The sequence below is a fragment of the Myotis daubentonii genome, chromosome 5 (assembly GCF_963259705.1).
Source record: "Myotis daubentonii chromosome 5, mMyoDau2.1, whole genome shotgun sequence".
Classification (NCBI taxonomy): domain Eukaryota; kingdom Metazoa; phylum Chordata; class Mammalia; order Chiroptera; family Vespertilionidae; genus Myotis; species Myotis daubentonii.
In genome coordinates this window covers 60435669-60462545 of record NC_081844.1, presented here as the reverse complement: position 1 = coordinate 60462545, position 26877 = coordinate 60435669, and the positions used below count along the sequence as shown (strand labels likewise).

General features: G+C 43.1%; 1 protein-coding gene across 5 annotated transcripts in view; it reads left to right on the top strand.

The window, feature by feature from the left end:
• Positions 1-13898: 13898 nt before the first annotated feature.
• The window catches only part of GAB1 (GRB2 associated binding protein 1), a 115784-nt gene continuing 102805 nt past the window's right edge, over positions 13899-26877 (top strand). For 2 of the 5 annotated variants that reach the window (XM_059697940.1, XM_059697938.1), the window contains exon 1: positions 13906-14859. In XM_059697940.1, the coding sequence (XP_059553923.1) occupies positions 14788-14859 (72 nt within the window). In that variant the 5' untranslated portion in view covers positions 13906-14787. Of the gene's footprint in view, positions 14860-26877 lie in introns of all 5 variants that reach the window. The other 3 variants (XM_059697943.1, XM_059697936.1, XM_059697939.1) reach the window with 3 other exon arrangements.

Genomic DNA, 26877 nt, shown 5'->3' with positions numbered 1-26877 from the left:
TTCAGGAAACCATCCTTTTTAAACCGGGAGCTGGGGGGTGAGGGTGTTGAAAGTCTGAGGTGAAAGAGCTGGCACTCAGCGTCTCCATTACAGCAAAAGACTCTCAGGGTATCCTGTGCCCACTTCTCAGACTTGAACCTTGGATTCTCGCTCCTATTTAGATTCAGCATCTCCTTTTCTCTCATGTTGCTCACCCTCAGCTCTTTGTAGATTCCTAGGTCTAGCAATATCCAGGTCTCAGTGGTTTTGTCTTTGATGCTGTCCTGGTCAGTGTTTTTATCAAACAACTTGGAGGAATGCCGAGGTGAGGGAAAGGGCCAAGTCAGTGTGGCCAATGAGGCAACGAAGGTCATTCACTCACATAGACAACAGCAGTTCTGGGCTGAGACCTCTATCAGCATAACTGGGCTCCCCATCCTTCCCTGCTGGATTATTGCAACTCATACTTACAATTGTTTCCAATATGTGTTATTCCATTTGGTTTCCAATTCAGCTTGTCCCTGGCTGCAGATTTCTGACACCTCCTAAAACCCATCTCAGTGCCTCTCACAAAAATACCTGTTGCCAGCTCAGCTGTCTGACCACAGTCCAGCCTTCTAGATATTAGGCAACATCTAATACCCAGTTGAGACTCCAGTCACTGACTGAGTATGCCCCCAGACTGGGTTTCAGACAAGCCTAATCATGCTAGGGTGCAATCGAGCAAAGTTTTCGCATCTGTGGGTGACACAAAGCTAGGAGAGATGGCTATTATGATCTCAAAGCTCTTAAGAGGTTGGAACGCTGATTCAAAATCAACAGAATGAGATTTAATAGCCCTAAGTTTGGGTTCCAAATACCACCTCAAAAATACAGGTGATGGAAAGAAATGGTTTGACTATTTTATGTGAAAAGACTGGGGTGGTTTTGTTGATCATAAGTTCAGTGTGATGTGACTTAGTTGCCTTAAAAGCTAATCCTCTTGTGGGCTGCATTAATAGGATCCTATCCAAATCACGCAAGGCAATAATCTCAGTAGACTCACCTTCAATGGGTCAGGCAACAGCTGACTCCTCAGTTGTGACCTCCCCATCCTAGAAGAGGGCCATTCACAACCACAGGCAATTCAGGGGAAAGCAGACGAAGATGAAGAGATCTGGGCTCACCGCTGCACAGGGAGTGTTGGGGCATCGTTAACATTGTTGGGACAACTGTTTAGCCAGATCAATTGAAACTCCTTTGGTTCAACAGAAAACTCAGCTAGTTTAGGCAAGGAGGGGGTTATGAATCCTAATGATATAGACAGGGAAGCCATTCAGATGAGATGCGTAGGTTTGGCTGAACTAGTTGTTTATCTCTGGCATCTGCTCTGATTCATTGGTTCTCATAGAGTGCTGGCTTTATTGATTTGTTTTTTAATAATGTATCTTAAAATATTTATTTATTTTTTAAATTTTTTGAGGTGACATTGGTTAACAAAATTATATAGGTTTCAGGTGTACAATTCTATAATACATCATCTGAATATTGCACCCCAAGTCAAGTCTCCTTCTACCACCACTTATCCCCCCTTGATCCTCTTCTACCTTCCTCCCCATTCCTTCTGGTAATCACTATGCGATTGCCTGTGTCTATGAGTTTTGGGTTTGTTTGTTTTCCTTAATCCTTTCACCTTTTACACCCAGCCCCGAAACCCCCATCCCCTCTGACAGCTGTCAATTTGTTCTCTACCTATGAGTCTGTTTCTATTTTCTTTGTTAGTTTATCTTGTTCATTTGATTGCACATATGAGTGAACTCATATAGAGTACTGGCTTTAAAAATTTTGAATATCACCCCTGGAAACAGGAGTGCCTCAGGATCCCAGGGTTAGAGCAAGGACACGGACTGTCACTGGGATATATATACTGGCTCTCTGCTTCTTCCTTCTTCATTATTCTCTCTGTGTGCGTCAGCTTTCTCTAATCCCTAGTCCACTTGACAGAAACTGGCTTTCTCATGATCCCAGATCCAGGTCCCCGGTAGAAAGAAATCTGCTTAGTGTAGAATGGGTCGAGTGCCTACTATCCCTATCAACAGTGACCAAGTGAATGGAGAAGTTTAGGCAAATATGGCTGCTAGAAATCCACCCCTATGAATTAAGATGGAAATGATTAATGAATCATTCTGTGCAAATAAGCACCCAAAAAGTTTTGTATCAGTTTCTTAACTTTCTTTGATGTCACAGGCCCCTTTGAAAAGTTGGGGAAACTTACGTTTTTCTTTTTTTATAATTTTTTTTTTTGCTAGAAGCCTTTTATTTTATTTTTTAATATATTTTTATTGATTTTAGAGAGGAAGGGAGATGGAGAGAGATAGAAACATCAATGATGAGAGAGAATCATTGATCAGCTGCCTCCTGTATGCCTCCTACTGGGGATTGAGCCTGCAACCCGGGCATGTGCCCTGACCTGGTTCATAGGTCAATGCTCAACCACTGAGTGATTTTGGCTGAGTGAAATTTATGTTTTTCTTTACACAAAACCACACAATTCTGTTTATGTTTTCAAGAGGTTCCTAAAATCTTGGAATACACCCATGAATCCCTAAATGAGAAACCCTGGCCTAGAAAATAAAATACTCAGAGGAGAAAATACGAATATCTGCCTTCAAATAGCTAAAGAATTGTTGGAGAAGGGTATTAAAATATGTAAATGGATGTATAATAAAAACATTAGAATGCTATATAAAACTGAAAAAGTGTTTCTTTAGAGATGGTATAATGGATGGTTCTTACTTTTTCCTGTATTTTTCAACTATCCTACCAGGAACATATACAGCTAGTTTTATAGTCCAATAAAGCATTTTTCAAAAGCAAAAGTAATTAAGTTTTCAAATACTTTAGACTGAGTTTAGAATAATGTATGAAATTGACAAGAACACAGATTTTGACTCAATGGTGTGGGATAATCACAAGGTCCCTGAATCTATCCTTCCTTTCCCTTCTGTAATCTGTTCTCACGCTAGGAGCCAGTTGTGGTAAAACATAAGTCACAGTATGTCTCTCTGCTCAGAACCTCGCGATGGCTCCCCAGCTCACTGAGCGTAATGGCTACAGTCCTTGCATTGGCCTACGAGGCTCCACATGAACTGGCCCTGTTATACTTCCCCTCATCATCTCCTACAATTTTCCCTCCAACTCAGTCTGATTCCTCAGTTCCTTAAATTCCATCACCTCCTTAAGTCTCTGCAAATGGCATGCTCTCAGTGAGGCCCACCCTGTTTTAAATTGCATTTCCCCTACCCCGTCACCACTGTTACTCTCCATGCTCCTTACCCTATTCACTTTCTTTTTTGCTCAGAGGACTTATCACCTTCTAACATACTATATAAACTACTTATGCTCTTTTCTATTATCTGTTTCTCCATACTTGAATATAAGCTCCATGAAGGCAGAGGATTTTGTCTTTGATTTTTCTGTCTGGTTTGCTTAATCCTAAGCATCCAGAACAGTGCCTGGCTAATAATTTGTTGAGGGAAGAAAAGAAGAAAAGCAGGGAGGAGGGAAAAAAGATTTGAAATGGTCAAGCAAAGATAAAGTGGCTAACTCACAAAATAAATTTTTGAAATGGGGGAAAAGTTTGGTTTGAAAACTTCAAAGTTTTATTGCAAACCTAAGATTCTACATGATAGGATTCTTCCCTTCTTCCACTGTAACCCAGATTTTTACTTCGATTTTTTTACTTGCCTTTTTTTTTTTTAAGACAGGAATTATTTGGGTGCAAAGAGTAGAAACCACCCAGGTTACATTAAATTAAAAGGGAGGTTTCACCCGGCCAGTGTTGCTCAGTGGTTGAGCATCAATCTATGAACCCGGAGGTTACGGTTTGATTCCTGGTCAGGGCACATGCCTGCGTTACAGGCTCGATCCCCAGTGTGGGGCGTGCAGGAGGGAGCCGATCAATGATTCTTTCTCATCATTGATGTTTCTATCTCTCTCTCCCTCTCCCTTTCTCTCTAAAATCAATAAAAATATTTTTTAAACAATAAAATAAAAAGGGAAGTTTTTATTTAATGCATGGGATCTCATGGATCCCAAGGGCAAGAATTCCAGAGGTTGAAACCAGTATTGTCTCTCTGCCTTTCTGGTATTTTCTGAACATTCAGCTCTCTTTCCCTCAGCAGACACCTCATTTCTCCTTATAGGAGAACTTTAAGACCTCCCAGCTCCATGGCCCATCACTAACCAATTAGAGTCTCTGTCTCAAATTCTTTAAGAGTGAATCCAATTGGCTTGGAACAGCTTATCAATTGTTTTCCCATATGTCAAGTGGTATCACCAGAGACAATAGCATTAAAGAATGCAACTATGACCAAAGAATCCACACTGGTGGGCTTGAGAAGGGAAGAAGCACTTGAGCGGATCAGGCGAATTGGCTAGCACACCAAGGCACCACACCATTAGAATCTAACTGCTTTAACATTCTGAACAATCTAGTTTCATTTCCCTAGCAATTTCCTGCCTGGAAGAGGTTGCTGATGTCTTTGAAGCTAAAATAGGCACATCCTTCACTTATAAAAATAATAAACAGCTTTCTGAGAAACTTCTGAGAAAATTTTTTTACCACCTGGAAAAGGATTAATCTCCCAAAATAAAAGTGGCGGAGACTTTATTCTGAAACAGAGCCAAGATGTCACAAAATTCTGCACCATGACAAATGTATATATAATTGTTTTTTTTATAATAAATAAGCTTTTTAAAAATTGAAGTATAACATAAATGCAGAAATATGGACAAATCATAAATGTTCACTTGTACAATTCTTCTGCCCATTTTAATTAGGTTATTTTCCTATTATTGTGTTCTGATAGTTCTTTATATTACCTGGATACAAGTCCTATATCAAAAATTTTATTTGGAAATATGGCCTTCCAGTTTGTGGCTTCTCTTTTCACCCCCAACAGTGCCTTTCAAACAGTAGAGAGTCTTAATTTTGATAAAGTCCAATTTATCTTTTTTTTCTTTCTTTCATGGGTTATACTTTGGGTGTCATATTTAAAAGATCTTTACCTAAGTCAGAGTCACATAGATTTTCTCCTGTTTTCTTCCAGAAGTTTTATTTCTATTGGGTTTAACATGCAGGTCTATGATCCACTATGAGTGCATTCGTGCCTCTGCTGCAGTGTGCATAGAAGTTGTTTTTTTGTTTTTGTTTTGTTTTGTCTTGTTTTAGAGTTTTGATATCCAATTGCTTTGGCATCAATTATTGAAAAGACCATTCTTTCTTCTTCAAATTGCCTGTGCACCTCTGTCAAAAATCAATTGACCATGTAAGTGTGAGTCTATTTCTGGACTCTCTATTCTGTTCCATCAATCCATTTGTCTATCTTGATATCAATACTACACTGTCTTTATTATTGTGGCTTTATATACCTCTTCAAGTCAGATCATATAAGTTATTTAACTTTGTTGTTTTTAGTTAGCTTAAGTCCTTTGCATGCATTTCCATATAACTTTTAGAATTAATTTACCAATTTTAAAAAAAAAGCTTGCTTAAGAATTGATTGGAATTATGTTGAATTTATAGATCAAACTGAGGGAAAACTGACAACTTAATGATATTGTCTTGTGATTTACAAGCTCAGTATATCTTATGCCAGTGATGTTGTGTCTTGAATGTATAGATTTATAGTTGCAAGAAATTTGGATAACTTTTGGCTATTATCTCTTCAAATATTTTTCTATGCCCCACCCCTCGTTTGGAGACTCCAGTTACATGAATATTTTTTTTTTAAGTTGCAATGTAAGCCATTTATTGGGTACAGTTACATGAATATTGGGCCACTAAAAGTGAGCATATTTTTATTGATGCTCTGTTCATTATTTTCAATCTTTTGTTCTCTGTTTCATATTGTTATATGTTCAAATTCAGTAATATTTTCTTCTGCACTGCCTAATTTGTTGTTAATTGCATATAGTATTTTTTCATGTCATTCCTTGTTTTTTTCATCTCTAGAAGTTTCATTTAGGTCTTTGTAATATTTGTCATATCTCTGCTTCCTCTAGTCATTCCTCTAGTTTTTTGAACATGGGATATATATAGTTAAAACAACGGTTCTAATTTTGTTAACTAATTTTCTCATCTGTGTCATTTCTGGGCTGGCTTCAATTGATTTTTCTCCTCATTTTGGGTCATATTTACCTGTTCCCTTTAAATTTCTGATTGGGTGTCAAACATTGCACATTTTATTTTGCTGGGCATTGGGTATTTTTGTTTCCCTATAAATATACTGAGCTCCTGTTTAGGAAATGGTTAAGTTACTTGGAAACAGCTTGATCCTTTTGGGTGTTGCTGTTAAGTTTTCTTAGGAAAGACCACAACAGCATTTAGTCTAGGGCTAATTTTGTCACACTATTGAGACAAAAGTATTTTATAGTGCTTTGTGAATGATGATGTTTTTCATTCTGGCTGGGAGAACAAGAACTATTTCTACCCTGTGTGATTCTCCTGAGATTTTTCCTTGTAATCCTTCCCAGTGGTTCTTTCCCCATTTTTAAGTAGTTTCTTCACCTGCTTCTGCTGAGCAATATTCCGCTGAAGACTTGAAGGGACCACTTGAGTGGGGATCTCCACAGCTCTGATCTGAGAGCTGGGGAGGAGAGCATGATTCTAATTTTTTTGATTCTATAGAACCAAGTGGCATAAAAAGAGGGCAATTGGATTTATAAGTTAGTTGCTCAGGAGAGAGAACTAGGCTGGGGATAGAAATTAGTGAAGTGTCTATATATAGACAGAGTCAAGATCTCACTATATGTGAGAAAGTACAGAATGAGAAGAGAGGTGGGCTAGACCTCAGAATGCTAAGGCCAGTAAAAGAAGAGCCTGCCGGGAAACCTGCAGGCTCAGATTCAGCATTCCACAATGTCTAAGAGACCAAGAGTAAGACTGTTTTTTTAAAAAAAGTTTTTATTGATTTTTTCAGAGAGAGAAAGGGAGAGGGGAAGAGAGAGAAACATCGATGTGAGAGCCCGGCTGGTGTTGCTCAGTGGTTGAGCATCAACCTATGAACCAGGAGATCACGGTTCAATTCCCAGTCAGGGCACATGCCCAGGTTGAGGGGCTTGATCCCCAGTGTGGGGCGTGCAGGAGGCAGCAGATCAATGATTCTCTCTCATCCTTGATGTTCCTCTCTCTCCCTCTCCCTCTCCCTTTCACTCTGAAATCAATTAAAACATATGTTTTTTTTAAAAAAGAAAAAGAAACATTGATATGAGAGAAACATCAATCAGCTGCTTCCTGCAGGATCCCTACTGTGGATCGAGCCCCAAACCCACCCAGTGACCTCTTGCTTCCTGGGTCCACACTCAAACACTGAGCCATACCGCCTGGGCAAAGTACAGAGAGTTCTGACCTTGGCAAGTATAGAGAGGAATTGGGATGGTATCCAGAATGAGACAGATGGAGGAGGGATGGAAGATGAACTAGGAATAGAAACTATGGTCTGGATGTGAAAGAAAAGTAAAAAGCTGAAAAGGAATATAAATGTCAGGAGTTTTTCACATGGTTTGTTTTAGCAGAAGAGATGAGCATATGTTGAAAATGATACTTTTAACAATAGAGGTATATGTTTAAAATGTTATGGATCATTTAATTTATTTTAAATTAAAACTGAAAAGAACTGTAATCTGTTGCCTATAATCCTTTTGTCATATACAATGCAGCCAACTTTCATTTTCTTTTTTAAAATATATTTTATTGATTTTTTTACAGAGAGGAAGGAAGAGAGATAGAGAGCTAGAAACATCGATGAGAGAGAAACATCGATCAGCTGCCTCCTGCACATCCCCCACTGGGGAAGTGCCCGCAACCCAGGCACATGCTCCTGACCGGAATCGAACCTGGGACCTTTCAGTCCGCAGGCTGACGCTCTATCCACTGAGCCAAACCGGCTTTGGCCCAACTTTCATTTTCATTATTTGGTAGTTTATTTAGAAGAATAATGCTACCATTAGGGAAGAATTAAATAATCTGCAACTGCATGTTATCAGCAACTTCATATGAGATTCCTCCTCACAACAGCTACTTTAAAAGGCATCACAATGGTTCGCTTCCATTTTTTTAAAATGTGGTGCATTTGTGAATTATACCCAATCAGATTATGGTGGTGTAAACCAAAATTTGGCAAACTATAGCCCTTAGCCAAATCTGGCTCATCACTTTTTATAAATAAAGTTTTATTGGAACACACACACATAAAGGTGATGGAAATAATTACATTGAGAGTAGAGTAGGCATAGAGATAAGTGATCATTTGTAGGGTAAGGTTCTTTATATATATATATATATATATATATATATATATATATATATATATATATATATATATTATTGATTTCAAAGAGGAAGGGAGAGGGAGAGAAACATCAATGATGAGAGAGAATCATTGATCGGCAGCCTTTTGCAGACCCCCCCACTGGGGATTGAGTCTGCAACCCGGGCATATGCCCTTGACCAGAATCAAACCTTGGACCCTTCAGTCCACAGGCTGTTGCTCTATCCAATGAGCCAAACTGGCCAGGGCAAGGGTAAGGTTCTTGAGAAGGTGCAATGGGATGAAATCTAAAGCATAGGTGGAGTGATTGGCCTTTCATAGGAGGAAAGCAATGTCCTCTATTTGCTGTAGGAAGGAGGGAGAGAAGGAGGGAAGATAGTATGTAGGTTTGCAGGTTTGATGTTTGAAGGCTAAAGGTCAAAGGAGTTTCCATTTGAGCACGTTGGTTTTCTGGTAAAGCTATAAGAAAGATGATCAGTTGATGGGGAAGGTGGAGAGTTTGAAAATTTGAGAAATCTGAAGAAAGTTTGAGAGTTATTGTAAGCATCCTATATAATAAAGATGTAATATGCAAATTGACCTTCACTCCACAGCAGAGAAGGGGTTCCCGTAACAAGCCATAATGAGCGATCAGCAGGAACCTGAGGCTGCGTGGCTCTGGGCCGGGGCGGGGGACCTCAGGGGTGCCCCCCACCCCAGCGCCGGGCCAGGGGACCTGAGGCTGCGCCCCCTGCCCCGGGGGACCTGAGGCTGCGCCCCCTGCCCAGCGGGGCTTGACGGGGGACCTGAGGCTGTATCCTGCCTGGTGGGGATTGATGGGGGTGGGGTCGGCTGGGTCTGGGTCTCGCGAGATTTCGAGGTGCACACATGTGGGTGGGGACTTGGACTCTGGGTCTTGTGGCACACCCCAGACTCTAACAGGAGGAAGATTTTCATATACACTTTACTAATTTTCTTTCATCTCTGACACTTCTATTATAGAGAAAGGGAAAATAGCAATATTAAAATATTTCCTCTAATTAATTCCCTTTTAATAGGTTTGAATTTCGTGCACCAGACCACTAGTTATTCATGATAGCCAGAAAGTCAAAACAATCCAAATGTTTATCAACTGATAGATGAATAAACAAAATGTGATATATCCACACAATGGAATATTCTTTAACACTAGAAATGAAGTACTGATACATGCCACAACATGAATAAACCTTGACAAAAAGTGAAAAAAAAAACAATCACAAAAGGTCACAAACTGTATGATTCCATTTACATGAAGTGATCAAAAGAGGCAAATCCCATAGAAACAGAAAGATTAGTGGTTGTTGGGGGCATGGGGGATGGGGAGTTGGGGAGTGACTACAAATGCAAATGGGGTTTCTATTTGGGACAATGAAATATTCTGATATTAACTAGTGTTGAAGATGAAGAATTTTGTAAATATACTAAAACCCACGAAATTGTGCACTTGAAAAATGTGAATTTTATGATATGTGAATTAAATCTCAATAAAGCTGTTATTTAAAAAAAGAAAGTTATTGCAGAGAGTAGACTGTCCAGATAAAGTAGACTGTCCAGATATCGCCAAGGCTCCAGTAACTTGTTATTTTCTCATTCTAAATACATATTCACCCTAATTTTATATTTGTGATTGAATATTCTTTTTCTTTAAAAGGACTCCCCAAACCATATAAGCTCCAGAAAACCAAGATCTGCCCCTGCAGAGGCATCTATTTGAGGTCATTAAACATGAATATTTAGAGGATCTATTTGAGGTCATTTAACATGAATATTTAGTGGATCACGCATCCTTTTGTATAACTTGTTTCAACATCACTTGGCTGCAGGGATGCAGAAGATGGAGTTGGGTTCATTCAGAGTTGGGGTTTTGTGAATTGGGAGCATGTAGTAAAAGTGTGGACCATAAAATTTAAACTGAATAAGAGGGAGAATAAAGAAAGAAGAGGTCTGTTGGATCATGAGAAAATGGAGGCATCAACATGCTACAAAAGCTGTTGAGAAGAAAGATTACTTAGGAAGAACTTGAAAGATCAAGTTAGAAGATATATAAAGTGGGATGCTAGAGGTAAATGTTAAGGTCATATGGGTGAGTATTTGAAAGTCACTGGAGATAACATGGCCATTTGCGCTAAGGAAATGTCTGAACTCTGAGATTATCTCCACGGATCTGCACATTCTTTCCCTGGCACATTCTGCCTCTAGAACCTCTGCCTGTCACCCAGTGACCCTCTCACTGGCCTCACTGTTGCCTTCATTCAGTACTTGGTTGCTCCTTCTGAGGAGACAGAAGAAAGCTAGGCAGATAGCGGAGGGATCACGGGAAGGGAAAGTAAAACCCAAGAGCCCAACTAGGTGGAGTTACTAAGACACCCCAACTAGGCAGGGAAGAAAGGGTGCACATATGAGACATGAACTTTATTTTATTTTAAAATATATTTTATTGATTTTTTTACAGAGAGGAAGGGGGAGGGATAGAGAGTTTGAAACATCAATGAGAGAGGAACATCGATCAGCTGCCCTTGACCGGAATCGAACCTTGGATCCTTCAGGATGACGCTCTATCCACTGAGCCAAACTGGTTAGGGAAGAGACATGAACTTTAAAATGTATGGATATTGCTAAGACAGACAGCATGCAGATAACCAATCAGGAGCTGTCTCCACTCCCTGAATTAAAAGGCTAGCGCTTCCTTTCGCCCTCTCCCTTCTCCCCTGCATGCACTGGGTTCCTGATGTTTCTTCCTGTGTTATGGGAACGCTGCTCATATGGCTTATGGCCATATGGACCTCCACACATAGTGGACTTCAATTAGCTTGGATGCTGAACTCCTATTGACTGTAACAGGAAAAGGAAGTTCTGGACACTGGGCTGCTCTGGAAACCCAGCTACACCTTTTCCAGGACTGGCTTCTCCCAATAAACTTCGATCTGGCTGTTTTCGTCCGTGACTTCATTAGGACTCAACATCCCCCATTTTGGGTTTCACTTCCAGCCTGAGGACTTGCATAGTTTCTCTTCTATCTGAAATACTCTTCTCCACTATTTGGCCAGGCCAACTTCTACTCATCCTGAGGACCTCAATATAAAATCTTTCCCAAAGGAAGTCTTTCCCAACCTGTCCATTCTCCTTCCTGGTATACAGCCAAATTAGACTCTGTTTTCTTTCACATTACTTATTCACTGTATTGTGAAAGTTAAGGGGTTAATCACCTCTATGGTGTTTTTCTGCAGGATAGAGTAGTCCCAGAACAGGTCGGGTTTTTCCTCCCTACAGTATCTGGGGTCTTCAGGGACTTGATCATCCTAGGACATTCCATAAATATTTGTTGTATAAATGAAATTTAAGGTACTTATATTTAATAGGTTTTTCCAGCATACCTTTTAAAAATATATACATATTTTGTATTGATTTCAGAGAGGAAGTGAGAGGGAGAGATAGAAACATCAATGATGAGAGAGAATCATTGATCAGCTGCCTCCTGCACGCCCCACACCGGGAATTGAGCCCGCAGTCTGGACATATGCCCTGACTGCAATTGAACCGTGACCTCCAAGTTCATAGGTTGATGGGCAACCACTGAGCCACACCAGCCGGGCACTAGCATCTTTTTACAGTATAAAGGTATAAAATCTGAAATGGCATGTAATGTAAAAATAATGCAAATTTCCTTTCTAAAATACATACATAGAAACATATCTATTTTCAACCTCTCCTCAACTTTTATTAGAGCTCTAGAAATACTAATCTAAAACAACAGTCAATGGGAAAAATAAAGATTTCTTATATAGAAATGAGATGATTGAATCGCTTATTTGAAATATTAAAAATATATATTGGAACTTCCAAAAGCTAAACATATAAGATATATTACAATTTTCCATTGAAATGAATTTTATAGCAGGAGTGAGAGAGTGGTAAATTTTTGAAAGCCAACAGTGAACTACCCAACAATGGACTAATCTTACTAATGCTAATTATAAATACTTTTGATTCAGTGTGCTGACACATTACTTATGGGATAATAAGCAAAAAAAAAAAAAAAAAAAAAAACCAAACAAATTTGATGACATATTTTCATTTGGACAACTTGTGGCAAATTGGTATTCACCTACTTAAAAAGAATTGCTTTGGTTTATCAGCTCCCATAAAAATTACCCTCACTTGTTTTCTAAAAAGCCTTTACAACAAACCCCCTTGCTTCTTCTTTCTTTTGCAGTCATCCTTGTGGTTATGCCTTTTATTCTTCCTCAAAACAAGTCTGCTTCTCCTCCCTTACATCTTTCAAATATCTGGCTAAATGCCTCTTGGAGGAATACTTACCTCTTTTCTATCTGACCTAGTCCTACTTCTTTATTCTTTCAATTTACTGTGTTTATTTCCCCAGGGCATATTTTTCACAATCTGTACTACATTGTAGACCTTATATTTGCTTACTATCCTATGTCACCATCGGAATGTTATCTCAGTTAGCTCAGGGACCTTTATATGACACCACCCCCAGCATCTAATTTCCTGCTATAATTGTACATTTTCAAACTCAGAGGAACTCCTGGATATGAACGTGTTAATAAGAAAATGCCTAAGATAATTGTTTCCAGAAATATTCATTTATTTCCTAATACTTACAGCAGTTTTATCTATTATATTACCTTCTACGTTTTCTTTTAGGGCTTTGTCTTTCATAAATACGTTTGAAAAGCTATTTCTGTTACAGGATCGTGTTAAACCCAGGATCAGGTACCATCATTGTAAAACACACACAAGTAGGCACATAGAACATCCAGTAAGTTTCCCTTTTCTAGTCCAACATCTCAGGAGTCGATTTTTAAACAACTACAGTCAAGCAGAAGAAACTGGGAACAAAGAGACAGCGTGAGGCTTTCAACTGTCCCAAAGACAGACTCGGATCAAATCCTTTGGCCCCACCATATCCCGTGCGTTCCCAGCACACTGGCAGGGCTGCTCCGGGGACCATCCAACTCGAGCCCGGGGGGTTCGCCCCTCCAGGCCGGTATCAATGGCGCTCATCCCCGCGCCCTGCCCTCCCGGTCCCTGCCCTCCGGTTTCCCGGGCAGCCTCCCTCAAGGCCGGCTTGCCTTGCAGGCTGTCAAGTAGAGAAAACTCCACAAACTTCAGATCTCATGCACAGTACAGACTCCGAACAAACCCTATGATCCAAGACTGCAAACCCGACAGAACATGCTAACGTTCCTCACTCCACCCAGCGCCCAAGCCCGGGCCGCGATGCGCTCGCCTCGGCCTCGGCCGCCTTCCCCCCAGGAACCGGCGGGGGGCTCAGCCGCCGCCGCCGCCCCGCGGCCGAGGACCCCGCTCCAGCTTCCCGAACTACAAATCCCAGGGTGCCGCGAGGGCGCCGGCTCCCTCCCTCGCTCGCTCCCTCCTCCGCCAGGCGCCTCCTCCCCAGCCCTTGTTGTTTTGGCTGGGAGCGCTCGGGCGGAGTTTCAGAGAAAGTCTGGGCTGACACCGGAGCCGGCCCGAACGTGGGAAGGGGAGGAGGAAAGGGAGGAAGAGGGAACCCAGAGGCCGGGAGAGGGAGGGATCGGGCCGGGGGCCGGGCGGCTCAGAACCTGCCGCGCGCCCCGGGTGGGGGAGGCGGCGCGGGAGGAGCGCGAGGGCGCGGGACAGTGGGACCCATCCCCGGAGCCGAGCAGCCGAGCGCCTCGTTCCTCCGCCGCTCCCCGCCCTCCTCCGCGGCCGCGAGCGCGAACCCACCCTTCGGCGGGACCCGCTCCCTGCCCAGCGCCCGCCGCCCGGCGACGCCCCGCGCTTCGCCGCGGACCCGGGACCTGCCCTGTGCCCGCTGTCCACGGGACCCTCGCGCTTCCCTTTTCCTCCCGGCTTCCCGGGTGTGCGGGGAAGTGACCCACCCTCCCCCGGGGAGGGGGAGGAATAGGATCGCCCGAGGCGCACCCGAAACCGAGAGCGGGAGAGCCGGAGTGGGCGCCGCGCTGGGCATTGTGTGCGTGCGAGAGTGTGTGTGTGTGAGAGTGCGTGTGTCGGTGTGCGCGCGTGCAGCGTAGTGTCCGCTTCGGAAAACGCTCTGGGGAGGTGCTCCTTAGGGGGCGGAGCGCAGGGGGACCGAGGCCCCGGCTCGGCGCCGGGGCAGAGTCCCGCGGAGCCCGATCGCTGCTAAGGGCCGGCGGGACCGGGCGCCTGGCGGCGAGGCGGACTCACTGAAGGGAGGCCGAAGTGCCCTGGACGGGCGGCGGCCTCGGCCCCGAGGTGTCGGCCTCGGGGGGCACAGCCCGCTTCTGTTCCCGTCCGCCGACCCGCGGAGAAGAGGCTCGGACGCGGAGCCGCGCCGCGAAGCCAGCCCACCCCGCCCACCCCGTCGGACTGGGGTGCAGAGCCGGAGCGCGAGGTCCCCAGCGCCGCTCTGCCCGCCGGCGTCGGCTGTGTCTGGAGCGCGCCAGCCTGCCCCTCGGCTGCCCGGGCCGGAGCCCGAGGAGCGCGCACCATGAGCGGCGGCGAAGTGGTCTGCTCGGGATGGCTCCGCAAGTCCCCCCCGGAGAAAAAGTTGAAGCGTTATGTAAGTAGAGCTCCAGGGGCTGCGCGAGCCTGAGCGCCGGCCCCTCTGCCCGGCCGGCTCGCCGGTGGCTGCCGCTGGCCGCGCGCGGGGCTGGTTAGTCCCCGTCTCCTTCCCCTCGGCCCCCTTGGGACCGATCTGTACACTCACACCCAGACCTCCACTTTGCTGGGTAACTCTCTTCGTCCAGGTTCCAGGCGCCTTGCTTTGCGGGCCCCAGCGGCCCAGAAGAGGGCCCGGGATTTCCAGCTAGACGCCCGCTGACTTTTATGACTTCTTTTAGCAGGGCCGGGGAGAAGAGCATTCTCCTTCCTTTACATTTGCAATGGAATCGCCGTGGGGCTGCTGTGTACTACATTCCCCGCAGCAGGAAAACCGCAGAGGGTGTCATAAGTCACCAGCTCTCTGGACCGCACACCCTCTTGCTTTCTCCTGATGTGGGTTCCGGGAAGAGGGCTGTGGACCTGGGAAGTTAGCATTAGACACAAGTATCTCAAATCTGCAAAAGGAGAAAGAATGAGAAGTGATTACGCGCCCTACCGTTTGCTTAGCAGGGTTCACATTTTCGCGGTTTGAATCCAGCGACTTTGGAGTTTGGCCCAAGCGCCTTGGCAGCTTGCTGCGGGAGGAAGGCGCTGGGGGGAGCCTGGCGGCTGGTGTTTGGGCGCCTGGGGCACGCTGTCGAGCCCCGCAGGAGGGGACAGCTGAGGCTGGTCAGGATTTCTGTGGTCTTTTCCCAGGCCACTGGAGTTGCTCAAATGGTGTTTGTGTAATTGGTACAAGATGCCGATTATGTGTTAAACCGTTTTAACAGTTAGGAAAAATATTCCTTGAAAGAACCAACCTACTTTGGTGGAAATCTGTGTCTTCTTCAGGGGTCTGGGATCTCCTCCCTCCTTGTTTCTTTGGTCGCTGCTCTCCACCCTCCACACCCCCTTGCAAAGGAAAGAAATGGCACTTTTGCCCTGGCATATGGAGCAAAATTTCCCTAGTAAAATACATTTCAAAATCAGAATTTATGCCCCCTTAATTATAAATTTACTACCAAGGGGCCAACACTTCTAAAGGAACGTGTTCCTTGTTGAAGGGTATCTATACCCAGTATCAGAATGAAGTTAATCCTTTTAGTAACTGCTTGCTTGCACAAAACGGGGTGAAGTGCAATACTTAGCTTCACTGACAACTGGCCAGTGAGTTTCTTAGCTCTGCCAGGATTCGTTATAGACACGTAATTCTCATTTAAGGACTTGATGCCACACAGCCTAAGAAAGTTCTCCAGATATTTTGAGTCCTTCTAAATTCTGTCTCTTCACCTGTCACCTGTCACAGTTTGCCTTAATATCCTGGTAGAGAGTCTAACTTTATTCCAAAAGTGTAAGAGAGGCAGTGGATATCCCCCCCCCCCCCCCATCCCATACAAGAAGAGGGAATAGAGAGATAAAGAGATGTATTTGTTTTGAGAAGGCACATTTAGGAAACACCTACAACGAAGTGAGTGGGTTCTTGGGGGAACTAACGAACTATACATTTGCTGAAATTGGTAGTGATAATAGAAGTTTGATGCATTCTTTCACATGGTTGGTCTGTGGCTCTCTCAAAAGATGCTGTGCACTGGACTAGGCACCATCAGACTAGGAAACACAGTAAAAGTAAAGCCTGCCTTTTGGGCTTGCAGTTGAATGTAATATAAACCAGGAAGAAAATCGTCCGGAAAGATTGTCTTCAAGGAACCCCCCCAAAAAAGGAAAGTCCAAAATTTTTAAAAGTTATTATTTCATTTGATCATTCCAACAGTTCTATGAGGGAGCTTTATTTCTGTTTTACAGATAAGAAAACAGTCTATATGACTAGGATGTGCCAGAGGCAGAATTTGAACCTGGATCTGCCTGATTGATTGGTTAATTCAGATTAGACCATCTCTAAAGGTCCTTTCAGATGATAATTTTCTAGGAGTCCATGTGAATATGAGCTCAGAATGCAATGAAGAGGTGGAGTGTGGCACAGGCGAGCATTGCTGGAGGAGCAAGACCCCTCACGCGGCTTTCCGAGTCTACGGGAAGATGAGACCAGTATAGAGAGCAGACCAGCAGAGTGATTCTTGACTGTGTGCCCAAGCTGAGTGCCGTTGTTGTTTTTTTTAATAGATGTTTGGAGGGAAAAGCTCCGTGTAGTCTGAAACCCTGGGAATACTTTAGAGACAGTGGGCTCCCTAAATTGTGTTTTCAACAGGGGGAGCAATCTGCCTAACAGCTGGAGGGAGGCTGAGTTTTTCTCGCCTGGTGTAATATTAGTGTTTTCTTTTCTTTTTTTAAAACATTTTTATTGATTTCATAGAGGAAGGGAGAGGGAGAGAGAAACATCAATGATGACAGAGAATCATTGATCGGCTGCCTCCTGCACGCCCCCTACTGGGGATCGAGTCTGCACCCGGAACCCCGGGGGCATGTGCCCTTGACCGGAATCAAACCTGGGACCTTTCAGTCCACAGGCTGATGCTCTATCCACTGAGCCAAACCGGCTGCGGCTAGTAGTGTTTTCTCTTCACACTAGCGAAGTACCTGGAGGTGGCCCAGGAAGACAGTGGGTAGGCTGGTTGTCAGAATCGAGGGGTCCAAGAGGGTGACTAGGGTGTTACAAGTTAAAATGAAGCTTATGTGTGTATTTTAGCTGTCAAGTTTGTTGCCCAGAATATTTTGAAAATCTCAGATTATGGATCTTTTGGCTTTGGTATCCAGTTTCGATTGCTTTTGCTAAAGCAGCTTTGATCCTCACAGATATAGGCGCGCATTTATGCATTTCTTATGCTTGTTTTCTTTTCGTGTGAAATCTTTGTTTTCTGGTTAGAAGGAAACCTTGTTGGCTACCGAACAAGTAAACAGTTGCTTAATAATGTTTTGGTGTTTTTTTTTTATTCCTCAGCCAATGATATGTTTATTGATTTTGAGGGGGGTGGGTGGGAAGAGATATGTGAGAGAGAAACACGATTGATTGCTGGGATTGAACCCACAACCTAGGTATGTGCGCTGACCTGGAATCAAACCTGCAACCTTTTGGTGTCCTGAACAACCAAACTGAGCTCCAACCAACTGAGCTACCCAGCTGGAGTTTGATAATGGTTTTTAATGAATGGGTTTGCTGTGAAAAGATACTAGGATGCATGGTACTGTAATTGTTGAATGAGACTTCAGGGAGTTTGAGTATTGATCCTTTTGGGAAACGTTTGGCCCATGGGACTTTGACAGTTGTCTTGTTGTTTATAGGGTAGTCCCAACATTAAGATGATCCGAGAAAGGGCTGTTAAGTGACAGTTTTATCTCTAAAGTCATCTCAAGTTATGGCCCCAATGCATTCCATTTACAACTTCATTTTATGTTCACTGTTGACACTCAAGCAGCATTGTTTTTGCATGCTGGTGTGTTCAACTGATAAGGAAGCTTTTCTTGAATTTCCTAAACTAAGTGAAAGTGGCATTAAAGGAAGTGAGAGAAAGCCTGGAGTCCTTATGGATTCCTTAGCCTTTTTGTCTCTTTGTAACCTTTTCTATCTTTATTTGAAAAAGGGCAAGAATCTCTTATATGTGTTTTATTCTCTCTGAATTTTTCAAAGTTTATTAAGATGGAGGTGAAATTTTACATGCTTTTTTTTCCAGTTTTGCTGCTACTGTGTTGTTTTTGTCCTGCATTATATATTAAACAGCTGCTTTTTTATTTTTAAGGACCTGAGTGGAATCATATACAGATCACCACCACTAAGGGATATAGAAAACAAACTCTTGATAGTATGCGTTCAACAGATATGCTCAGATTTTTAAAGAGTTATTTAAAGGCAAATCTGCCATTTGCCTGGCTGGTATAGCTCAGTGATTAAGCATGGACCCATGAACCAGGAGGTCATAGTTTGATTCCCTGGCTGGTATAGCTCAGTGATTAAGCATGGACCCATGAACCAGGAGGTCATAGTTTGATTCCCAGTCAGGGCATATGCCTGGATGGTGGGCTCGACCCCCAGTAGAGGGCGTGCAGGAGGCAGCTGATCCATGGTTCTCTCTCATCATTGATATTTCTCTCTCTCCCTCTTCCTTTCCCACTGAAATCAATAAAAACGTACTTTAAAAAAAAAAAAGTCATAAATAAAGACAAACCAGCCACTTGAAATAATGATGGACTTTTCGTCAGAACTTGAAATTTTAGCTGAGATAAAATGTAAGTCTGGAAACAAAGGACTGATTCACGCCAGCTGGCTATCACCATCTCTCTGCAGGAGGAGCTGCCCTCTGGCCTGCCTTAAGCCTGGACACCCCGTGTGGGCTCCTCCATGGCCCAGCTGTCAGCATTGGGCAGGTGTGCAATCTCAGCAGGAGAACCTGGACAAGGTGGCCTGTTAGCTGCCAGCCAGCCTGGGAGCAAGAACTCAGCCAGTTCTCGGTATATAATCTGCACTGAGCTTGGCTTCTGCTGCTCTTCACTGTCATTTAAGAGGATGGTTCTTGTCTGGTCTTCCAAAACATATCTCCTCTTGCCCCAGTACTGGAAATGGGCCTAGAAACAGAAATAGCCTCTTGCTCTGTTTGGGCACCTGACATCTTACACGGAGAGGGGCATGGGCAGCCAGAGTAGCAACATCTCCTTGTTCAAGGACAACCTGGGACCTGTGCTAAGTGTTAAGTCTCTGTTCGGTAGTGTGGCTACAACCAAGATGTCTGGAAGCTTCTCCTGCCCCTTTTGGCGATTAACAGAAGCAGTCAATGGATTCTGAAACTTTTGCTTACAGTGAGTGAGGGACAAAATTATTCTGTTGAAGAAAATTTTTTTTCTTGCAATCCCCATGTTAGTAAACATTCCATTAAAATTCCAAATGTGTTGTTTTTGTTTTTACCTTTTCCATTGTGGCCGGAACATTGTTTCTATTAACAAAGATCAACAACTACCAATTGCATTAAGCCTTTATGATAGTTAATGATAGCTCATGCTTTCATTGTGCCCTGGCTTAACGATGAGTACAAAACTCCTTGTGAAACTGGCTGAGTTCCTAAGTCTGCTTGTCTTTTGGGATTCAAAATTACTGTGAGGAAGTTGTATCCATTTGGAAGGAAGCTTTAGAGTTCTGCTGTTCTAAAAATTTGTTTTTAAATTTTTAAAAAAGATCATCTTTGAACAAAACATAATATGGCAAGAGACTAGGATAATCTGGCTGACAGCTGAATTGGTTCTTTCAGTGTTTTGTTATTATAAGTCTGCTTTAAAAATCTGAAGGAAATACAATAACAAAGCACTTTTTAAGGCTAAATAAAATTCCACGTTTTGGAGTCAACATGAAGAACATAGATGAAGTCTTGACAGTTTGCAGATTGAGGAATTTTAAGAGGTGATAGATTCAAAACATTAAGTGCCGGCACTCTAATTTTCTTGTAGGTATTAATACAGGAGAAAGGAGGCAACGGGTAGACTTTATTTTCAACAGTTTTGGGTAAATTGTGCTACCGTGTAAGAAACCCCGGACTGAGTGTCAGGACCCAGAATTTGACTTGACTTTGCCACTGCCCAGTGATCTTTTGCCCGGTCTAATCCTCAGTTTCCTGTTCTATAAAATGGGGAGGGGTCGGTAATAGATCTACATTCTAAACCAGAGGTCCTCAAACTTTTTAAACAGGGGGCCAGTTCACTGTCCCTCAGACATTCCACACATGCGCAGTGCGGGCCCGGGACGAGTCGGCTGCTAAGCAGGACAGGCAGACAGGCAGCGGCGGCAAAAACACCCGGCGGGCCGGATAAATGTTTTCGGGGGGCCGCATGTGGCCCGCGGGCCGTAGTTTGAGCACGCCTGTTAAACTCTTGCAGGTTTTACATTCGTCTTGTCAGACATTTCCTTGGGAGATAGAGGCAGATGAGGAGCTTCTCAATAGGCCTTTTGGGGAAATAAATATTATTTATTGTTCCTTTTAAATAGTTTGGTAACTCTATTAGGAGCTGCTCAAGCAGAGGTTCTTTGGGGACTCTGGGTGTTTTGCTTAATAGAAATGCAGGCTCACTGAGCACCAGGCAAGCAGTTTCTGTGCTGGGTGCTGAGCACCAGGTAAGCTCAACAAATCTCTGTTAACTGAATAAATAAATGAACAAGTATTTCTGGAGCTTTTGCACTGTGCCGTGTGTGGAATACAATGGAGGGAAAGGCCCACTCCCTGCCCTTAAGGAGTTTCTAATCTGTTTTGAAGACAAACTGTAATTAATGCACGTACATATAAATCGTTTTATAAGACATGTTATAAAGCCATATATGATTAACCGCCAAATGAAACGATACAGATAATAATTGCTTAACAGTTCAGACTGAGGGGGCAGGGGGTGGGAGGCTGCCAGGGAAACTTCAGAAATGAATTTCAGGCTCAGTTCTAGGAAGAATTGAGATACTGCTGGTAGAAATGGCAAAATCATAAGCAAAGTCTGATTTTCAAGGAGGAATGAAGAATTTGTGTTGAGATCAGATACGCTCATGAGGAGAACGGCTTCAGGACCCCTCAGGTTCGTACATGGAGTTTGGACAGGGCTGTACTTGTGGTTCCAGAAGTTTCTGTTTCTGCTGTGGTGACCTAATGCTCCTGATGGGATCCGGACCGCAAGTGAATTTTATGTCTCTACTAGAAACAAACAAAGCACCGTGTTTGGTCACCTGAACTCATTAACATTCCAAGGGACATGTGTTAGTTAAGATTTCTTTATGTCTGTTTTGAGCTAAATAATTCATTCTGGCAAGCGTTTAGTTTGCAACAGAGAGGGAGCATGTTCTGGTGGGAGGGAGAATAAAGAGCCTTTGATTCCTTTGCTTCTGAGTTCCAGCAGGAGGGCCAGCGCCCGCCTTGGGCTAGCCTCTTATTTTGGACTTTGGAAGCCATCTTAGCCCAGCTGTGGGAGTGCCAGCTAGTGCTGGAGGAAAGAGAATAACCCCATTGGATCACATTAAACCCCCAGCTGACTGTGGATGGAGGGGTTTCTCTCCTTTCACATTCCTTGCATTAACACGGTGGCTAATTTCCACGAAGTTAGAGCTCCATTTGAATTTGCCATTTGAACTTGAATTGCAGTCACCACATTTTCGTGACTCCTTTTATCTCTGTCCACTAGAAAAAAAGGAAACTTATCAAGTCCCAGGTTCCCTCCCCCCCCCCCCGCCCCCCCTTCTGCTACAAGCACAACTAACGTTAGCATTCTTTTCTTCTTTCGATTACTCCTGGGGGAAAGTGGCTGTTTGTACTGATTTCTACATCCATTAAATAAGTAGCCTCTTCAGTTGCCAACCTAGTGGCTGAGGAACCATAATATGAATTGTCGTTGGAATGGAAGCCTGTGGAATTACTGGGAAAAGTCACTCCATGAACTGGAAGTTTGTGACCATTCCAGGCTTGTATGTATATAACACGAGAATGCCTTACCTGGGGGGAGGGGGGGACTCTTTTATATTTTAAGCAATTGTTTTACTCATAGGAGCAAAATTCTCCCTACCCGAAGAGAAAAATTCTCATCGCTGAATGCGTATGAAGTTGAACACAGCCGGCTATATAAAAAAACAGTTGAGCCTGTGCACTGAAATGCATGTGAGGTCGTTATCTCTGTTACATTAGCTCTCGAAGCATTCTGATTACGACTTGTAGCTGCCAAGCCCCGTCCTGCAGTGTTATCTGGAGCAGAAATTTTCCATGTGGTTTTTTTAGCAGAGCTACTATATGCAAACTGCACATGAAGCTGTAAGTTGCAAAGAAAAGAGCTTCTAGAAGAGGAAATGTGAGTTATCTTAATTTTTTTCTGCCATTTAATTGTTCTTTCCCGAGTGCACGTTTCAGACATTTTTATCATATTTCTGAGCTGAGTTTTATTTTTACGTATTGGAAAGAATGCCGAATTTACCATGAGTTTTTCTTACGGTGGCGTTTTTGGTTTTTGTTTGTTTTTTTTTCTCCCGGCTTTTTACTCTGAATTCATACTTGGCCTAGGTAATTCCCTGTGTGTTAAAAACAAAACAAAACAATGTCCCAAAGGGAAAACAAACAGACATGGCTACATTGTTCCATGAATTAAAAACAATATGCTGAGAGTCCAAACATTTCTTCTAAATGTAAAAAATTTTAGGTCATTATTTTTATAGGAAGAAAAATACTAAACCTTGCTTTAACTATCCTGTTCATTGTTTTTCTTCTCCCTTTTTTATTTATTTTGCTTTGTTTTGACTCATGTAGTTTAAATGTTTTTGAAAACAGTATTTATATGTTCTTCTTTACGAACATGACACATAAAAAGGAAAACATCAGAATTCCATTTTACATTTGAAGAGAAAAGTGACAGGAAGACATGTAGTCTAATGAGGGCAGGACATGTCTGTTAACATCAAGCTTTTTAACGCTCACGTTGCTTGGTTGCATTGCATAGTTGTCATTATTGTTCAGCTAGTACACACGAAATAGGCAGGTGAGTGCAATGTTCGTTAAGACGTTCACTTTCATGAAGTGACAATGTAGGACAATAGCATCAGGAGAAGGCTGAGAATTCAATCTGTTTTTTGTTGTCATCTTTATTATTTAATGCACCAGTTAGCCAATTGCTATAAAATTCTAATTGCTAACTTTTTAAAGTGGGTTAAAGGTAAAAGCATTCTTTGTCCCCTGGATCCCTACCCTCTGGCTCTTTTCCTCTGTTTCCACGTCTTCTCTGTAACATAAGCCTGGCCACCAGCATCGCAAAGTACAGTATGTGTGTCAGAATCTTGACACACACATTCTTTCACCTTTTCTCTAAAAGGGGGAGGCATCTCTAGCCCGGTAATGTGGTAATCGAGACTAGGAATAATCATGTTCCACAGGCATGTAGATTGTTTTTCTCTCCTGAAATTCAGTTTTAAGTTACTACTGTATTGGGAAATGTGGTTAGGGCACTTTCTGACGAGCAGAACTCCTCCCTGAGATGACTACCTGATTAAAGAATTAAGTACCTGGTTTGTTTTCTCTCAGCTCCAGCCCATCACACATTCCCATCAGTGCCTTGGCCAGAGTCTCCCAGTAGCCAAGATGAAAGCGCTTCTGGTTGGAGGGATGACCCATTTGATTGGCAGGAGAGAAGTGCTTTCATCTTAAGTTGACTCTGGGTAGAGACTTTGGGAAGAGAAACACTTGGTAAAAGGATACCTTCTGTGTTTTGAATTCCAGTGCTGTTAGTTGAGCTTGATGAGGAATGATCCCCTCATTTCACTTAGGGAGGTATTATCTGAACCGCCTTCTCTGTGTTAAAGTCATAATTGACCCTGAAGTTGTGGAAGAGTATTGGATTTTACACGTTCTCCTGGACAATTTCAGGTTTAAATGGTTGAAGTGCTGAGAGAAGGTAAAAGGAAATACTGAACTAGTAAGAATGCAAAATATTTGGGAAGCTACTTTGTTCTTAGTGATGCTGTTACATACAGCCAAAGCTTTCTGAGTAACCTTCACTGGATATATAGGTCATTTATTTCCAAAGAAAGTGGCACAAAATTAAATTGGTGCTGTTGATAGTATTTTTTTTTCTATATCTTCATTTAAACAAATAGTCACAACGGGAAAAGCAATATTTTAAAAAATATTTTTGTAGATGACTTTTATAATGACCCACAGATTACAAAGTAGAAAGTGTATACACATGCTTTGCTTACAAAGAAAATTGGGGCTTCATTTATCATCCTTTGGTGTTTGTAATAGGACATTCATTTCCAGAGGACAAAGATGGCATTTGTCCTCTGTGTCTAAAATGTACCACAGGATACCTGGCACAGCCTCTTGAACCATATGACCAGATAATTGTAGAACTTTAAACCTAAAAGCATAAATCATGTTGTCCAAAGATTCTCAATCTTTTGTAACCCATTTCTCTCTATGGTACTGTTTGAATGTCCTTTTTTTAAATTTTTTATAATTTATTATTTTTTAATCCTCACCTGAAGATGCTTTTTCATTGATATTTAGAGAGAGTGGAAGTGAGGGAGTAGACAGAAATATCTATGTGAGAGAAACACATTGATTGGTTGCCTCCTACACATGCCCCAACCAGGGCCTGGCCAGGGAGGAGCCTGCAACCAAGGTACAAACCCTTGAACAGAGTCGAACCTGGGACCCTTCGGTCCGCAGGCCCACACGCGATCCACTGAGCCAAACCAACTAGGGCTGAGTGTCTTTTGACTTTTAATCCAGTTTTACTTTCTATGATTTGTATCACCAAAACAATAGCTATATTGAATATCTTTTCCAGTTTTACATATCTCCTCCTTCCCTGGTTGAGTCCAGCCTCCTCATTTCACAGGGAATGAAACTTGGCCTCTGGCAGACTAATTGATTTGCCCGAGGTCATACAGTGCAGGGCCGCATGTCTCACCGCTCAGGTCGGATCCTTCAGTCACTGAGGGGATGTCTACGGAGAAGAATTCAGAAGAAGACCAAGAGGGCACTGTCCCCACGCTTCAGGAGTTTATATGCTACTAGGGACTTAGGATGCATTCAGTGCTGCAAATTATATTATGATCAGGAGTGTGTGAGACAAAGCTCCAGAAGAATTCAGCAGCGGGAGGTGAATTCAGGGACTCTCTGAAGGCTTAACGAAGGTGGTAAGAGAGATTTCACCAGGACCTTAAAAGATGGATTCAGTTTTCAAAGATGCGGCTGGAGGGAGACTCTATTTCTCCTTTTTTCCAGCCAGACGCTTGAGTGAGTTTTGTGCACTTGGCTGTCCCTTCTTCCTCACCTGCCACTCATTTCATAACCTGAGTTCTTCTCCACCACTCTTGTTGCCAAATCGAACAGAGCTAGACTTCAGCTTTGTGGTTCTTTTTTTTTTTTCATGAAACTCCTGATGGAAATGACCAACCCCTCTTCTCAAAAATGTGTTCTTTCCTGTGCCTTCCTGATGCCGGGCTCTGGTTTCCTTAATGTTGGAGTTCCTACGGGTTCTGGTGGTCTCCCTGGATGGTCTCTTCTCCCATCTCACACTGTTAGTGGTTCTTCATCTGTTGTGAGTTCACGAACTCTGAAAACTTGATAAAAGCTCTGGGCACACAGTTTCTGCAGAACCCTTACAAACTTGGATGCAGATGTTATTACAACCTTGCACATTTTCTAACCTTTAAAGCCCATCTCTGGATCTGAAATGCCTCTGAATTTATACTGTATAGGCTGATGATTCGAAGATTCTGTCTCACCCCTTTTCTCACTCCATGTCTATGGATCTGCTGAGATCCGTGTAACTGCTTAGAGAGCCTACAGCAACTCAGTTAGCATGTCCACAGCGGGCCTTCCCAGCCTGTCCCCTAAACCTGGTCCTCTCAATCCTCCCTCTCTCAGTCGCACCACCATCTCTTGTCTTGTGGCTTCAGCCAGAAGGTTTTCTTTGTTGTCCCTTCCTCATTCTCCACACTCAGTGACCAGATTCCGTCAGTTTACCTCCCAAATATCTCTATGCTTACTGACCCTTCTGTTGCCAAAGCTATTTTTGCCTTTTTTTTCCTGGATTGTTGCAATAGCCAGTTGATCTCCCTACTTTCATTCTTGCCACCCCTCGGCCCCCAGCCTGCCTTATCAAGGCATCCAGATTGGCCTTTCTGAACACAAGTCTGATAATACCATTCCTCAGTCTGAAGCTGTTCTGCAGCATTCCTTTGCCCCCCAGAAGGCCCACCGGGTCTCCCCTGAACTCACACATGCACACGGTGGGCGGAGCGTCTGTATTGTCCTCCTCCGATTCTCAGCACAGCCCCTGTCACACCTGATTATACTTGCTGCTTTTAATTGCTTTTCTCCCCACGAGATGGCGGAGCCACAATGTGAGGTTTTCCAACCTCTGGTACTTTTGCCTTCACGGCCCCCCAACCCCTCTAAAACGACAGAATAAACATTATATTTTGCAGCTGCACCAGTATGAAGATGAATATATTCCAAGCTGGCTTTGTTATTATATCTTTATTATTGTTATACAGGTGCATAGTAAATCAGGTTGAAAATAATTGTATGTTGAAAAT